General features: G+C 36.1%; 1 protein-coding gene across 1 annotated transcript in view; it reads left to right on the plus strand.

Annotated features, from left to right (window-relative positions):
• The window catches only part of cadm1b (cell adhesion molecule 1b), a 178,568-nt gene that overhangs the window by 125,384 nt on the left and 34,471 nt on the right, over positions 1-18,713 (plus strand). Inside the window, exons 5-7 of the mRNA XM_081370186.1 lie at positions 4,811-4,969; positions 6,665-6,761; positions 7,682-7,854. Coding sequence (XP_081226312.1) covers positions 4,811-4,969; positions 6,665-6,761; positions 7,682-7,854 — 429 coding nt within the window. The remainder of the gene's footprint in view (positions 1-4,810; positions 4,970-6,664; positions 6,762-7,681; positions 7,855-18,713) is intronic.

The raw sequence follows: 18,713 nt of genomic DNA on the forward strand, positions 1-18,713 counted from the left end.
ATTAACTGCAGTAAAAGCAGTCAGACAGTGGCCTAAGGCGAGAGATTTCATGTGCTAAATGAGTCAAATACTAGCTAGTACGTAGTAAGGATCATAGAAAAAAACAAGGTTAATCATTTTCTAATTAAAAATTGTTAATCTGAACCACACAAACTCTGGTGTCAATACATATTGCTTGAAACACCATAGATTATAATGCTTTGGAGGATATTATTATTAAGTATAGAGCAGAATTGGAACTAATCTTAGACTAAAATTATTTTATTTATCATATACCAATTATCATATAATGTAGTATGTGAATGGTTTGCCATAAATGTTATATTTAATATTTAAATAACAGCTTGCCGTTACATCCACTACCTACCTACCCATATGCTAATTTAAATCATATCTAGCTGCAGCAATATGGACCATTTGTTTTATATTTATATTTAGCTTTAATTTATTTAAATTTTTTATCCATTTTTAACTTAAATGTTTATTTCAGTTAGTTGCCAATGCAACATTTCTAATTTCTAAGTTTTATTTTTTTTCAACTATATTTCAATTGCCAAAAAACATTTTTTTTTTTTTTTTTTGCAACTTTATTTATGATTTTCAACAAAACATTGACATAAGTTCAGCATTTATTACAAAAGTTGTGTGAACTCCACCCCCCACCCTCCACCCCCATCCAGGTGGCATCCCCACAAAAAAGAAAACAAGCATACAAAAAATAATAACTATAAAAAAAAAAAAAAAAAAAAAAAAAAAAAATCAGAATCAGAATCTTAATCAGAATACGGGCATTGAAAAACATTTTATTTTTAAAGCGATAGTTCAACGAAAATTTTAATTCTGTCATCATTTACTCACCCTCAAGTTGTTCCAAACCTGTATGAATTTCTTTCTTCTGCTGAAAACAAAGGAAGATATTTTAAAAAATGTCGGTAACCAAACAGTTGATGGGCCCCACTGACTTATATATATGTTCAGCAGAAGAAAGAAATTCATGGGAAAATAATGACAGAACTTAAATTTTTGGGTGAACTATTCCTTTAATGTTTTTAGATTTATTTAACAATAAAAATATTGATGCAAACAATGTAATGATGATAATCCTTATTAATAATTAAATAATCAAATTATTAAAATAGTATGAGGTATATATCATACTATTTTAGCTATATATATATATATATATATATATATATATATATATATATATAGCTATACACTATTATAAATGATAATAAATTATTGATTGGTCCACTGATTAGTGTAAGTGGACATTCATGGATCATGTCTCATAGCTTCCACACTTTCAGTGCTGAATTTACCATGGTAACCACAGTAACTGCAGTACAGTACAATTAAACTGCAACAGGGAACATTGTACCAAGCTCTATAATGAGGGGAACATCATTTCCTATGATGGGGAAATTATGGTTCCTATGAAGAAAAAAAAAAGATTTAATAAATTACAAAATTAGCATGATCCTCAACGAAGAGTCTTCATGGACTCAGCGACTGAAAGAAACTTATTGTCATAGGCCTTAAAGCATCTTTGGCATACAGTAACTCATGTATTTTTTGTAACGGTGTCTTAGTATGCGCTGACAGAAGAGAAAGGAGATGAGCTATAGGTCAGTGCTGAGCTGTAATTATTTCCCACTTCATTAGGTCCAAGTAAACCATCATACTCTGGGCTGCAATTAGCTCAATGCCCTTGAGTTTAGAAATTGTCTTAGGATGAGGGCTAACATGATGTGCAGTAACCCCGCAGACAGCTACTGACCTCTGGGCTCCTTCATATGAATTCATCATGGTCACATGTCCTGATCATCCATCGTAATTATGTGCTTTTGCCATTGTTATAATTAATTTTCATTTCAGTTTTAGTCATTTTAGTACTTAAACTTATTTCAGTTAGAATAACTTGCCAAGTTTGTTTTTCATCTAATATTAATATTTTATTTTATTTTAGCTTTATTTCAGTTACTGAAAAGGATTTTTAACAGTGTTATTTTAACAATACAGTAACAACACTGCTCTAAAAATAGCCGAGATAAATTAAATGAAAATCTGAAATCTGAGGGTGCAAAAAAATCTAAACATTGAGAAAATCGCCTTTAAAGTTGTCGATTTATGTTCGTGATTTTGCTGCATTCACTCACAAAAATAATTTTTAAATATATTTACGGTAGGAAATTTACAAAACATCTTCATGGAACATGATCTTTATTTAATATCCTAATGATTTTTGGCATAAAAGAAAAATCGATAATTTTGACCCATACAATATTGTTGGCTATTGCCACAAATATACCCGTGCTACTTGACTGGTTCTGTGAACCAGATTCACCTATACGTTTCTCAGTAGCAAGGTGGTATCATCTCTCCTTATCAGTATCAAAGCTATATTTTGAAGTTGCAAGGTACTGTAGCACTGTTATATTTTCTCTATCAATATTTGAACAATCAAGTTATGTTTCAAACAATCAAGTTATGTTTCAGATAGTTTTCTCACACACTGAATTGTTTGAAGAAACTTCTCATTTATTAAAACAGTAAAAGGGATTTTTTTTAAAACACAGAGAACAAAAAGAGTGCTGGATGAAGCAGAATATTTACTTACAATCAGTTGAAGCCAAACCTGCAAATGCATCCTATTGTTTGCCAGCGATGAACAAGCTCTTTATTAAGTTCAACAGCTGCATGTGGAGCTTGTGAATGACTCAATACTGCAGATAAAGACATTTAACAAACTAAAGAGTACTGAAACAGGTAGACAAAAACACATATAGTATCAGAAGTTACCCTGACATTTTTAAAAGGACATTTTGAGAATTGAAATTAGCACTGTGTCATGTAAATAAGACAGACTCGACTGTAAATAACGGTTGCACTTTATTTTACAGGTAATTTCATTGGTTAAGTTAAGGTAGGGGTAGGTTCAGGGTTAGTACCTAGTTATTACCCAGTTAGTGTAATTACTACAATAAGTACATTGGATGATCATGTGAAAAAGGACTGTTAAATAAAGTTCTACCGAAATAACTTTTTCTAAAGTATCAGATTACCCATTATGGTTACACTTTATTTCGATGATCCACTTTACACATTCTACTAGCTATAGGTAACTAGAGTATTAGAGTATTAAACTGTAGTAGACTGTTAGGTTAGGGTTCGGGTAAGTAGAATAAGTTGATGTAGTTGCAAAGTTACTTATCAGTAAAATGTCTGTTGAGGGACCATCAAAATAAAGTGTTAACAGATATATTAGGCAGACAGTCTACTAATACTCTATAGTACGGTGTACATTTTAGGACATCCTCAGACCTCAGACATATGAAGACAAGGCATCATGCCTCAGACTAAAAGGCTTCAGTCATTGGACAAAACAGCATCGCGCCTTAGACTGAAAAGCTTCAGGTCTCAGGAAAAACAATGTCAGGTGTCAGGTCTCGTACAATTAGGCATCAGCCGAAACAGCCTCAGACAAAAAGGCATCAGACATAAAGGCATCGGACGAAACGGACTCAGACTAAAAGGCATTGGACGAAACGGCATCAGACATAAAGGCTTCGGATGAAATGGACTCGGACTAAAAGGCAACAGCCATAAAGGCATCGCGTGAAACGGACTCAGATGGAGTTTGGAGGTTCGCATTGCCCCGCCCCATGTGACATCACATGTACGCGGTTCATAGCTCGAAAGAACGCTTTACATCACAATAGTTTGCCAACATACAAGCTAGCTAGTTGAAATATGTCATCTAACTTTTTAAACGTGCAAATAAAACTCGCGAAATTAGTGTAACATTTAATTAACACTGAGGCATAAGCAGATAGTACGAAAACGTACAAATGAGAATTGATACAAATTAGCCACCAATACGGCAAAATGTGAAATAGTTACAAATTGCCATGAGACTGCACCTTAACTGATGTTTTTGGCATAATTAGCAGTTAGCATATGTGCAGATAGTGTGGATGACATGGATTCAAACACCTTTTGAAAAAACATCTCAAGCCAGCCTAAGCTGATAGTCTTAATTGGTCTCCCAGTCTAGTCAGGCTGGTGTGTTGGCTGATTTAGCACACTTTTAAAACAAAGAAGTTTTTCCTTTGAGTTTCCCAATTCACACGGATCCACGAAAACGGCTGAAAGCGCTGTATTCTGCTTCCAGGCCAATAGATGGCGATGAAACACTATAGACTGAACACGTAATACTCGATTGCGTGACGTCATCGTCTTCAGAGATTCCCGTATTTGTTGTTTACACGGAGACCGTTTTCAAAAACGTGCACTTTAAAACCCGTTTTCCAAAGTTTTCATTTTAAGGCACCCAAAATGGCGTTGTCGTGTAAATGAATGGCCAAAACGCATAAAAAGTTTTACGTTTTTAGCTGAAAACGGTGCCGTGTAAACAACACCTAAAAAAACAGCTTGACGGCAAGCTAAACCTCTCTAAAGCTAAACACCAGTTTGGAGACCAGTGGAATAGCTCATGTCATCAATAAATCAATCAAAGTGGCAAACCCAGAATAAAAAAGCATTTCATTTTCACATGGTGAACTAAAGCTGTCATGCAACCCTGTGTTTTATGTCCTGTCATGATGTTTGGCCGTCACATGTGGCTCAGAATGTGCCCTATGCACGCTGTATTAAGCATGAATAAATATATGAATGTGAAATTTGTCTGGAGGTGATGGTATCAATCCTCATGACCCTCCTCCCGGTGACACAGTGTTATTATGAGCAGGCCGGGATGGAGAGAGCTCGCTTGTTATGGCTGACATGTCACTCTTGCGGCCGTTCCCAGGTGAGGCGACTGTCGAGGAGTTATACGACAGGATGTTCACTGTCACCAGCCGGCTCAGGCTCACCGTCTCTAAGGAGGACGATGGAGTGGCCGTCATCTGCATCATTGACCACCCAGCCGTGAAGGACTTCCAGGCCCAGAAATACCTGGAAGTGCAGTGTGAGTCATCTCTAGATGAGGAGAAAACTTTCAGCTGTAAAAAAGCCTCGGTTTAATCTTCTCACCTGCATGCGGTGGTCAATTAAACTGACATTGTAATGAACTAAAGAACTTTTGTTACATAATTAGACCATTTATAAAGAAATGAACGGCAGACAATTTAAATATTCATCCTCATGTCACATTTGGAATTTCTTTTTAAGCATTTTCATGCAGTAATTTGACTGACATTGTAATGAACAAAAGAAGCGTTTGTCACACAATTAGACCATTTATAAGGAAACTAACAGTGAAGCCTATTTGTTTTACAGGAATAGTTCAATGATTTTTCCACCGCCATGCAATTGTGCAACAAAAAAGTAATATATTTTTTTAAATCTTCAAGCAGCTCTTTTCCATAAATTCCACAATTCGTAGTGCCCTCACATCCGCTCAGCTCCAAAAATGATGATGAAATTTGTAATTATTAACTGATAATCCTCGTCTTTAGTGAGCTTTAACCTGATCACTGAGTTCAGATCAGGAACAAATCATTTTTCAGTGAGTCGATTCTGTTCTATAAAGGTTTTCTTTTTTCTTTTTTTTTTGCAGACTGAACAATATGTTCATGAATCTCAGTGACTCTGTGATCTGGTTTGTGTTTACAGCTCACTGGAGGGGAAGATTATTTGAATAACAGATTAAATGTCTCCTAAAGATATTATGTGAATTCAGAAGTTGAATATAGTGCATGAACCATATGGATTATTCTAATGGTGCTTTTTTTAAATTTGATGTGTCAATTTTAGCTGTGGTCACTATGAATTGTAAGGAAAAGATCATTTTTTATATATTCCACTGAAGAAATGAAGTAACATTGGTTTGGAAAAAAAGAAATCAGTTGAGTCAATAATAATGGAAATTTGATTTTGGGGTGAACTGTGTCTTTTAACCCGGTCGAGGTCTAGGCATTTGCTTTAATTAAAACAGACCCTGTCTTGTTATGCGTAAACATGAAATGCTGTTCACCAAATAATGCATTGATTAAGAGCGTTTGCTGCACAATTTGTGTGTGTGTGTGTGTGTGTGTGTGTGTGTGTGTGTGTGTGTGTGTGGCACGGGAAGTCCTGGAAAGGTTAACCTACCCTTTTGTAATCTTGGCAGAATATTAATTTATTCAGATAGCTGACTGCTCAGGGTGACCTTTGAGAAGAAAAGGCAGGAGGGATCAGCTCAACTGTAACAGCTTGACATTTTGACTAACATAGATAAAAGAGAAAAAGGAAAAAAAAAACATTTTACAGTACTGTTAAATTGACTGTTTAAATTCATAGGAGTGTCATCTTTTCTCACACGCTTTACCCAGGCTTTAAAAATTTCATACTGTCATGTTCGCACTCTTTTAGGCTCAATGAGTTGACTTAATATAGTGTAACGTGAACAATGAAGCCTAGAAGAGCAGCTAAGATCTGCTGCCTTCATTATACAGGTCTTTGTATTAAGCATGAATACATAATACACATGAATGTATAAATGTGAGTGTGCAAATGATGTCCAAACCTGCCGGGGATGTTTTCTAATCAGACTGAGAGGCAGGTATGTGGCCATAGAATGATAATTAGATAGATACAATAGTTTCAAGGGTACCGAGCAGAATCAATGTACTGCAGTGCAACTGGAAATAAGTGTGTTTGTGTCTTTATGTTCATTGCACAGATAAACCAGAAGTGAAGATTGTAGTGGAATTCCCAGAGGGTTTGACCAGAGAAGGAGAAAATCTTGAGCTGACGTGCAATGCTAAAGGAAAACCGCAGTGAGTCCAACACAGGGCCCTCAGGCCACTTTACTCATTTCGTATGTATTTGTTTGGTTGCTTTATCATGCAGATAAGAATTGATGATAACAAGAATAACTTGGATATATAGGCAGGTATGTAAATAGGTATGTGGTTTGGTAGTGATATGTCATACTTATTTTGTATTTATAAAATAGCCTGTTTCTGTCTTTCTGACAGACAAACAGATGGATGGATGGATGGATGGATGGATGGATGGATGGATGGATAGATAGATAGATAGATAGACAGACAGACAGACAGACAAACAGACAGACTCACAGAACCTGATTTTCCCAAGTGCATCATGTACCTAGATAAACTGTAAACTTGTCCCTCAAATCTGATTGGTTGATTGGTATGTTGTTCCGGGATCAACAAAGATGTTTATCTAGGTACATGTTGCACTTGGGGAAATCAGTTTCTGTGTGTCTGTCTGTCTATCTATCCATCTATCCATCCATCCATCCATCCATCCATCCATCCATCCTGGAAAAACATCCCTGTCTGAAAATGTAGTCCTAACACTATCCCGACCTCTAAACCTAACCTTACCCATAAGTTATCCCTAAAATCAGCCAACCCTGGATATAAGCCTAAACTTTACACAACTGTAAACTTGTCCCTCAAATCTGATTGGTTGATTGGTATGTTGTTCCGGGATCAACAAAGATGTTTGTGTCAAGTTTTGGCTTATATCCAGGGTTAGGTGGATGTTTTTCCAGGATGGATGGATGGATGGATGGACGGACGGATGGACAGCATCATGTGCATTTGTTTGCACAGGTGGTGATTTTACAGCAGTGTTAAAGTTGTCCTGAATAAAACGCATTATCCTCTCTGCCTCTGTCTGAGCATTTTCACACTGAGCATTAAATGATTACTCTGATGTTTTACAGGCCTCATCAAATTAACTGGCTCAGAGTGGATGATGATTTCCCCTCCCACGCCGTGATTACTGGCTCTGATCTCTTCATCGAAAACCTTAACAAGTCCTACAACGGAACGTATCGCTGTGTGGCGTCTAACTTAGTGGGAGAAGCCTATGATGATTACATTCTTTATGTATATGGTATGTACTTGAACTTAATCTGCGTCTGTAAACAACGATCCATAAGAGAAGAGTTTTCCCAGACAGTTCAATTTGTAGTCTTAGACAAAATGACACTGTTAATGGTTAGTTTTTAATATCGGTCTAGGTCTTGGCTTAATCTGTGTCTGGACAAGCAGCCCTTGATGTCTGCATGTAATGTTATGTTTTATCTGAAGTGTTTCAAGTTAAGTTCCACATACACAGTATTTCATGTTTCAAAGCTACTGCTCTGTATTTAATTCAGTTGCTTGATGTTTTTGTAAGACAGAACCGTTTAACCCTTTATTGCACAATGTTGCCTCTGGGTTTTCTTCACTTGTTGCCAATAAAATGGGTAATAATGAATGGACAATTTAGGATAAACCAGTAAAAATATATATATATATTTTTTTTGGTCACACAACATATTTTTCTGGCATAATGCACCCATGTAGAGGACACATTTTTGCTCTGGAAAACTGCCTTCATTTTATTGATTATTTTTTCAAAAATATGATTAATATTTCTTAGTGAGTAGGCTTTATTTTAAAACATTTAGAGCTATATAAATAATTTGTATGTTTTGAGGAATTGCTTGAATATGTTTGTTGCCCTGAAGCAACACTGTGCGACAGTGGAATGGATATGAATGTAGAGGTTATGGATCCACTGTATTGTAGTTATTATTTTAGGGTGTTTTTGTTTTATGGAAGTATCAACCTTTTTAGCATTTAAATGAAATTTTCCACACAAAAATTTTTGAGCCCAATTCTCACTATTAACTAGTTGCTTATTAGCACTCATATTACTAGGATATGACCATATTCTACATCCCTTAATCCTACCCAATAACCTAAACTTAACAACGACCTTACTAACTATTAATAAGAAGTAATTGGTAGTTATTGAGGCAAATTAATAGTTAGTTAATAGTGAGAATTGGACCCTAATCTAAAGTCTGACCAAAAATTATTTTAATAATATGATTTAATAGTTTTGTTCTTCACAGTTAAAAAAAAAAAAATAGGACTGCGACATCATAAAAAAAAAAAGTCACTCAGAAATATTCAAAAATATTTAAATGAGTAAAAACCTGTCTTTTGAATAATTTCATTGAAGTGTTGCAAAGCATACCTAAAAAGAAGCCGTCCCATCCCAAATTATTTTTCAAAATTTTTGTTTGATTTGACTAATTAGGTCCATTTTATGCTAGACAAGTGAATCAAACATGTCTTTTTCAACATTGTTTTCGTAACGCATGCAATAGAGGGTTAATACGCTTGAGAGTTTTTCATAGTAGGCTACTAGTCTTATTAAAACAGGAAGTGCATTGTGTTTAGCGCTTGTTTAATCCTTAACAAGGGCTGACAGCTGGATTTTTCAAAGCCCAGGCAATAATTGCAATGACAGTGGCACTTGAAGCCTGGGATTTAACAAAGCTTTGCTTTGCTATAGACGAATTGAAGTGTTGTTATTGTTTAAAGCAGGTTGTGTTCAGGAGCGCTAACAGTCTGCCAGCTGCAGCTATTACGGGCTGTCCTGTTGAGCTAAAGATATTAGCCTGAAGAGATGGAAGAGGGCTTCTCGTCATTGAGGCGTTTGTCACCGCAGTTATTGGTCTCTGATAATGCTGATATCAGAGGCAGGTGTTTGGGAATGATGTCATCAGCGTCCCATCTGCAGATAGGAGAGTTTACGTGCATCTCATGCCTGGAAGCGGTTCCACTTCCAGCTCAGCTCGATGTCTGTCACCTCTAGCTGAGCGAGCACCACCTGCTGATTACACCACTTCCTCTCTCTTCACAGGCTTCAGCATTTTGGTTCTATTTGCGCCGCGTAGGCGTCTCTGATAAGAGATTTATTGCTGTCTGGCTTCATATAAGTGGCAGTTTTAAGTTATAATCTCCCAAGTATTGTGTAATATGTGTGCAAGGACTTTGCAAATTATGTTCAGCCATAAAAAAAACAACATTATAATGGAAATTATATGCATTTGTAGTGTTACCCTGAGAGTTGCTTTCTCTCTTTAGTACGGCCCAAATCGCTTATGCTTTGCAGTAAATAAAATCATTGTCTTGCAGTGCATTTCTAAATCAATTTACGCTGCAATTGTCGAGTATGCCCTACCTCAGAGGACTTCAACAAGTGGAAAGACCTCTTGTTGCTTGATAATCCTGGGCACACTATACTTCTACAGCCTGTCAGAGTTACTTTTAATGCTTCTCCTGAGGGGATGGCAGCTTTGCTTTTGCTACAGAGCATTTCATTTTACTGCCACAGTAAAGCAATGACTTGTGTTGAGCAAATGCTTACAGCTCATAAGTCTTTCGCTTCCTTTAGTCATTCAGGTTTTTTTTTTTCCCATGAAACACCGAACAGGTTGTAGCATATGCTCATTTCCTAAAATCACAGATAGTGTGTAGTCTAATACTAGAGAAACACTGTGCATGCCAAGACAATGGCAGCATTGTAACGTTTTCTCCATTTACACGATTACTGCATTTCACTTCACAAAAGGGGCTGTTTTGATGTAGTATCAAATGTTTTTAAAGGCTAATATGAATTTACAAAGAGATAGATACATGTCACAACTTGATAAGCTTGTAGCATATATGCAGAGAGTGAAAACCCATCCCTGTGTTACCAAAGCCTCTGGCACGTATAGGACTCAGTTAATTTGCTAGAAAAAAAAGACTGAGACATTCACTTTATTTGTTTTCAGACATGAAATTGGAATTGGATGGAAACAACAAAAGGCATTATAATAATAAAAATAGTCAGGGTATTATTTTTGGCTGATAAGAAATAAAAATATATTTTATTGATTTACTGAATACTTTAGAAAACACTTTCTTAAATGCAAAACAATTTTGAATGGTAGTCTATGTAAACTGTACAAAATGAATCTCCACACTTTTATTTCTACCTGATCTGACCTTTTAAAAATGAGTTTCATTGGTATAACCTAATGTAGTCAGGTTGATTAAGTCATATTTAATAGTATTTTTTAACATGTTAAACCAGTTAATTTAGATGTTCTGACAAATCTACTATTACTAATCTAATATCTAAAATCTAACATATGCACAGTATAGGATTTGTTTGATTTAACGATATTATCTTTGTATGTTCGAAAAAATGACCTTGATTATCACATTTCTCTATTTTCCGCTACTCCACTTCATAAAATGGTGGTGGGTGGCTCAGTCCGGAAACATCTGCACTGTGAATTGGAAGACCAAGGCTTAAGTCCTTCCAGAGCCATTTTTGTTAGCTATTATGCCCTTGAGCAAGACACTTAACCTCCTTTCTACAGGTTCACCCTTTGACTGCCCCGCATCTCTCTTTGTGATACAAGAGCACAGATATACAGTGAAAAGAAGTGTGCATATTACGTACAGTAAACAATAAGAAAGTTGAAAGAAACTTAAAGCAATATTCCCTGCACATTAGCTTTTATGGACATTGCTGAATATTCCTCTACGGAGACCTAGCAATACCTTCTGCCAGTCCTAAAACACTATCACTAGAAGTCAATTGTCCCATTTCTTTAAACTGGGTCACATAAGTTTTTTTTCTTCTTTTTTTCGGATGAGCTTTTAACTGGAAGAGGACATTGAGTAGTCTTATTCTGTCTAGCTATGGCAAGTACTTTCTCCAGTAAATGTTCGGTTCACTTCATGGTCCTTTTCCTTCAGAAAGATAGGCTAGTTGTAATGATTTTCCAGGTAGGTGATTTTGCCCGCAGGATTGGTCCACTCAGCAAAACCTGCTGATCAGGTACTTCTTTAATGCAATTCATGCACGTTTATCAGCGTTTATCATTTATCATTATAATGAAGTTGTGTAAATTATCTGGAGATTTGGCAGTTGGGAATATACGACACTGAAAGAATCGGCACGTCATATTGGATGCTCAAGGTCTCCAGCCTTGCTTTTGAATTCATGCTCCATCCTTTTGTATCATTCTGTATACTGTACGTTTGGCTTCATTGTCCATATTTGAGTCCCCTGAGTTGCATTTCGCCTTTGATATAAATGTAGTTTGTATCTTGCAAATCCAACAGTGACTCATTACTCTTTATTAACAGAAAACAATATGCAAAGTGAAAGTATTTATAAAGCTATAGAGGTTTGAATGTGTTAATATGAGCTTTTAATTACATTTGATGTATCTTATGTTGACCTAAAGCATGCTAAAATACAACAAAAAATAGCTAAATATACACTGTTCAGTATACATGTATGTTGGTGCTCACAAGAGAAATGATTTCCCCCATTAATCATGGCATCCAGATTAATTAGCGTGTATCTATTAACACCCTGTCTGCATTTTTTAAGTATAGCATTCACAGTGGAATATTGCTTGCAGGTGTAGTTCAGGCAGTGCATTTAATTTGTTGCTGAAGCTAATCAATCTAGTCCAGCTAATTGCATGTTTGCTTTTTAGTCTGTCTCTAGATTTAAATGGTGCTGTTCACCTGTTGTGAATTGCCAGTCAGTGGATTATGATAAGAAATGCTTTATGTGATTCAAACCAGAAGGGTATGTTCCTCGATCAACATCTTTATCAATATTAACCAATCGCTGCCCTATTATTTAAGACATGGGGCTGTGATTCATTGATTATTATATTATATTGTATTATATTATATTATATTATATTATATTATATTATATTATATTATATTATATTATATTATATTATATTATATTATATTATATTATATTATATTATATTATATTATTAACATAAACATAATATATAACATAAAATATAACATAAAACAACAGGACAATCATTTCATAACTCTAGACATTACTTTGTGAAGACTGTGGCATAATACAGTGACACAATACATTTTTTAGCCATATCAAAACAGTAGATATGTGCATGGGTACATTTTACCTTCTGGCAGTTTTAGGTATACCACGACCCCTGGCAGTTCTAGTGTTAATATTATTAGTTTTATTCATTGTTAATTGCATTCATTTAATCTCATTTATGACCGTTTATCGTTTACATTATTCATGTTCATAATAACATAACAATTCAGGCTATTGGTATATGGTATATTTTTGTAACATTTTCAATACACACCTGGCAGACTCTAATATGTGTGTTTAAACCTTTAAACCTGCAACCTATGTGTTTCCACCTACATCTATGTTGGCAGTGCTGTTTTTTACCACTCTTTTTAACCAACATCTCTCCCAGTGGGAATTGTGTGTGTTTCAATTAGTCACTTGATGTTCTGTGCGAAGGCCTGTTGAGAGAGAATACGTATCGACACAGACCATGTCCAGCATTAACCTCCATATTCAGGCTCCTTTGGGAGATGTTCGCTCTGCCAAACCCATGTACCATCCACTCTTGTTAAAACACAAATATAGACTCATAGTCACAGCTTGCCACATACAATCATATCTGTTTTTCCTTGACTGTCTCTCACTCTGAATGACTAGAGATACTCTGTAATGTTTGATACAAAGCCAAAGTTTCTGTCAAGACTGCTAATATGCAGTATAAAAACTGTGTACTGTATATTTGGCAATATTAGACAGCATTTCAACCTCTTTAATTTCTGTAGTGACAGTATAATAAATTTGACATTGCCAATTAACACTGATACACCACATAAAGGGAGCCATTTTGTATATGTTTAAGGTTTTTCATACTTTAGCATAGATAATTTATCATGTACTCTAAGGTTTTTCATTTTCCTGGGTCAGGGACCACAAGGAGAGTTGTTTAACGTTTCATATAATAGTAATAGTTTTGATTTTTAAATTAATTGTAAAGTGATTTTTAACGATGATCAGTGTATTTTTCTCTCTTTCTAAATTCTGCCATCATTTACTCATTCTCATGCCATCCCAAACCTATATGACTTCTGAAGAGCACAAACCAGGTTGTTTTTGTTTGTTTGTTTTTTCCATATTATGAAAATCAGTGGAGTCCAGTGTGGTAGATTTTTCCTTAAACCTAACTTTGTCCTATAATATTTAGCGCGTCTACTCATCGGCGTCGACCGAGTCTAACCCTATACCCCAGCGCGTCTACACATCGACGTCGGCTGGGTGCTAATACCTGTTCCCCTAACTCGCTTACTTCCTGCGCAGGAATAATCGACAAACAGACTTCAGCAAATGTCCTCTAAATGCTTTAATCACGGCCGGAGGATCTCTCGAGCAGTTCTCAGAGAATCTCCCCCAAGAAGAAGCAAGGCCGGAGGATCTCAGACAAATTCCATTGAGAATCCCTCCAGCTAACACGAATACAATTTTTTTTATAGAATAGGGAGGTATGGCAAAATTATATGAATTTGATTGGTTCTTTTTAGACAAGCCCTTCTGTAGTAAAGCACACTTTGTTTTAATGATTACATCATTGTTAATCACAAGGTTCTAACCTAGTCATCTGTCTAGTTTCATTTCCCATATTTGTTATTTTTACAATCACACAACCAAAGTAAAAGGGGAATGGCAACACAACACACAACATTCAAAAACACAGGACAGAACGTTTAGTTGATTGTGTTTTAAAGTGTTATCATGCTAGGCCTAAAAAGAGAAATAAGTTTAGATGTTAGAAACATGGTTAGTTTAATATACAGTCTACTATTTTATCTATTAAAAATCCACCACAATTATTCATTCACACCACTATTCATTTCCTTCTCTCTGTGCCTCAAGTGAGTTCGCGTAGTGTTTCAGCGTAGCGCATCTGTGTTGTACGTCACACGTAGGCTCACTATTGGCCGACGCTGGTCATGTGTGATGCGTGTGACGTACAACACAGACGCGCTACGCTGAAACACTACGCAAACTCACTCGAGGCACAGAGAGAAGGAAATGAATAGTGGCATAAAGTCGTTATTTTTGTTTACTTTTTGCGCACAAAAAGTATTCTCGTCGCTTGATAAACTTAAGATTGAGCCACTGATGTCACATGGACTACTTTGATGATGTCTGTATTGCCTTTCTGGACGTGAACAGTATGCCGTCCATTGACTTTCAATGGAGGAACAGAAAGCTCTCGAACAAAATCTAAAATATCTTAAACTGTGTTCCGAAGATGAACGAAGGTCTTACGGGCTTGGAACGACATGAGGGTGAGTCATTAATGACATAATTTTCATTTTTGGGTGAACTAACCCTTTAATATCAAATATTTAAAATAATATCTGACGGCCTGGAGCTTTCATCTCCGAAAACCTCCAAACAAATATTTATATAGGTGCTATATTTATATATATTAGACCATATATTTGAGGTCTAAAAAACTACACTCTCGCCCACAAAATAAATAAAAAAATCTTAAAACTACATTCCGTAAGACAATAACAGTAGTATTTGTAAAATTATTGTAAGTTTGCTCCTCCGCCATTGATGCTCGCTGTGTGAAATGTGGTTGTGTGAAGTGTGGTAGAAACAAGCGGAGTGATACAAATTGTGAAACGGTTTCCGTGTGATATTAGTAAAATATCGCATGGCTGGAAAAAGTCTCTCAGCCAATTAGATTCGAGATCCAGAACTAACTGTTGTGTGTATATACTGTCCCAGATCAGGTAGGTGCTGAAAGTCACACGTGTAATTTATTGGGGATGTGTCAGTTCTTGTTTATGCAATTAATAAAGGTTATTGTCATCAAAAGTATCACAATAATTGCAGTGGTATCTTGGTGTGATCTTTTCACCATAAATAACAAAAAAGAAAGGCAGGTCTCTCTGACTCATGCCGGTTCAGCTCAAATCTGGACCATTACCCAGAGATTCAACACATTCAGCATTGCTAAGAGACTATGGAACAGAGCCAGTGGGTTTTACGAGGACACATCTCGCAAAGTGTTGTCAGGGCAATCCCGTTCGCGATAAGTACTCGTATCGTCCATTTTCTCACCGCGTGATTGGAATTTCATATTTCTGTCCTTCACATACAAATGGAAATATTGCACGTCCAAACACATTCGCATCTCGCCGCTCATAACGGCGAGCCAGGAGTCACCCAGCCTGCAAATTGCCCATGGAAAATTCTTGTTTGCTTGACTATTATGCATGCCACATCCTATTCAGACCTTTGTGTTGGCGGTATCCCCTGCATGCACAATTTCAGCCACGGGACTATGACATTTCCAAAACCCGTCTGCGATCGGTCACGGCGCGCACAATCCCTGAAATATTTTCATCAGGCGAAGCGTCTCCCAGCATCTACATTCAGAGACATTATCCTGTCCTTGATGTTTTATCATTAGTTGGGAAGTGTTTGGGCTCCTACTGAGATCTTTTGATGGAGCACAGACAATAAAGTGATGGAGACAGCCAGCCAATTTTGCCTGCTGCGACTGTTCCCCAGCAAGGCGCCTGAGTATCTGTGTTAAAAAGTGGAATGATAGTCACATTGCACAGCCACAGTACAATAGCTCGGACACATTTGCCAGCGGCCCATTATTCCGCTGATTGTGCGAAGGCTGTATCCAATATGACTGTGTGTTTATTAATAAATGATTCTCGTAATGTAATTTTCTCTTTCTCCCGTTTCCATACTCGCCGCATGATAGGAAATCTGTCTGAAAGATTTGAATCATGTTGAGTGCTTTTAGCAGGGTGTTGAACCGCTGGGCCGCTTTGGTTCACACTGCACGTAAATCCTGCTTTCAGATGCAAACTTTAGAACTGACCATTCTAGGCTGTCGGTTTGCAAGGAATGAAATCTGATCTGTTTGTTTGGGCCGTGTAAGGAAATATCTGGTATGTCTACATCAGTTGCTGCAGCAATGATGTAAGCGTCAGCAAGATGCCATGAGACTTTCTCATACAACATCTGAGAGCAGCTGTCAGCGCGGAAAGAGAGGATGAAAAACTGGAAATTTTGCCTCTGCTCACGTTCATCACGTTATCTCACCGCAGTGCTCAAATCACGAGGCACATTCATGCAAATACTGCATCCAAAACTGCTGATTTATTCGCTCATTCATAGTGCAGTGTATTCGGACACAGCTGGAAACAATACTGCGCATTTTGTGTGATGTTACATACACGCTGTGTCTTGAATGGCGGAAAATGACGATCAAACACATTCCAAAAAAAAAAAAAAAAAAAAAGTCTGATTTTAATCGGATTTGATGTGGTTGGGATCACTTTGTAAACATCGGATTTCATGAGTTTTTTTTTTTTTTTTTTTTTTTTTTCACTGCTCTGTCTACAAACAAAACAACTAAACGGATTGGAGTCATATATGCCAAAACATCGGATTTTTGCTGCCTGTCTGAACAAAGCCTTTGGCAAAGTGTGTTTTGTTTAATCACACGGCTTGTGTTGGCCAGTGTCATGCCCATTTTATACAGTATCATTGCTTGAACGTCTAATTCTATATTACTTAAGCAATCCTATTATATTGTTACAAGAAGTAAGCCCATCATTTCAATTCAAGTCATTTTTTTTACATTAGCTAGCTATAGCTAGCCAAATTGCCTTCAGCTATTTCAATAACAGTGTTTTGTAGGACAATGCTCCCCCGTCAAGACATACAATTTCATATCAAATCAGAATGACAGGCCATTTCCATTTCAATCAAGGACATTTATGAGCTATTGTCTCTCTCATCCCCTTTACATCCGGATAGTATTTGGATATTCTTTAGTGGTCTGCATTTACACCTTCAGCCATGTGATGTTATACTCTTTGAATATAGTATCGCCGTTATTTCAATAAATTTCAAGTGTGCAAAACGGAAAACGCATAAACATCAGTAGTTGCACAACCTAAACATGTTCCATCATTTACCAAATTTTAAAGACACTAATGGATAGTTTAAAACATTTAGTTATTTTGACAGGGTTCAAAAAGTAAAAATCCTGTCCATTTTCTCGATTGGGGAATTTCTTTTTATAACATATAAACATATACACTGCTTTTCAAAAATTGTTGTGTCAGTAAGATTTTTTTAAGGAATTAATGATTCTGCAATGATGCTATAGATTGATCACATGTGACACTGAAGACTGGAGTAATGATGCTAAAAATTCAGCTTTGCCATCACAGGAATATATTACATTTAAAAAAGAAAAATGTTTAAATAGAAAGTGATATTTTAAATTGTAATAATATGTCACAGTAATACTGCTTTTAGTGTATTTTTGATCAAATAAATGCAGCCTTGTTTAGCATAAGATACTTCAAAAACATTAAAAGCACTTACTGCCCCCAAACATTTGAATGGTAGTGTATATGTTACCGGCAAAGGGTGAAATCCCGGTATTGTATAGAATGCCTAGGCAATGTATAGAATGCCTGATGGTTTTTGGCAAAAATACATTACCTAATTCTATACATTACCTAGGCATTCTATAATGCCGGATTACACACTTTGCCGGTAACATATATACTGTACATTATATATATATATATATATATATATATATATATATATATATATATATATATATAATTCATTTTTAATTAAATTACATCATTCATAATGCTTAATTGGATTGTAATTCATTCCCTAATTAAAGCCATTAAGTACACAATCTTATGCCTTTCCATTTTCAAATACATTTTTGTTTCAAAATTAGCTTCAAGTTTATAATGTTGTGATTCATCTTGAAGCTGGTTGGTTTGGTTCACATCTTTGAACTCTGTGATGAAGATTTAAAAAAGAAATCCCCATGGGGGGGGGGGGGATGAATGGAAAAAATGTATTCCGTAACTAAGATGGCTTAATAAGTGGGCAGGCACTGTTGCTCTCTATTGCATTTCTCTACTTTAGAAACATTCCCACAGCCAAAGGATGCTAATAAGGCTTAGAAGTGAGGAAAATGGGAGACAATACATTTTTTAATTGCCCCTGCTAGGATT

Source organism: Scardinius erythrophthalmus (genome assembly GCF_964197995.2).
Source record: "Scardinius erythrophthalmus genome assembly, chromosome: 7".
NCBI classification, from domain to species: Eukaryota; Metazoa; Chordata; class Actinopteri; order Cypriniformes; family Leuciscidae; genus Scardinius; species Scardinius erythrophthalmus.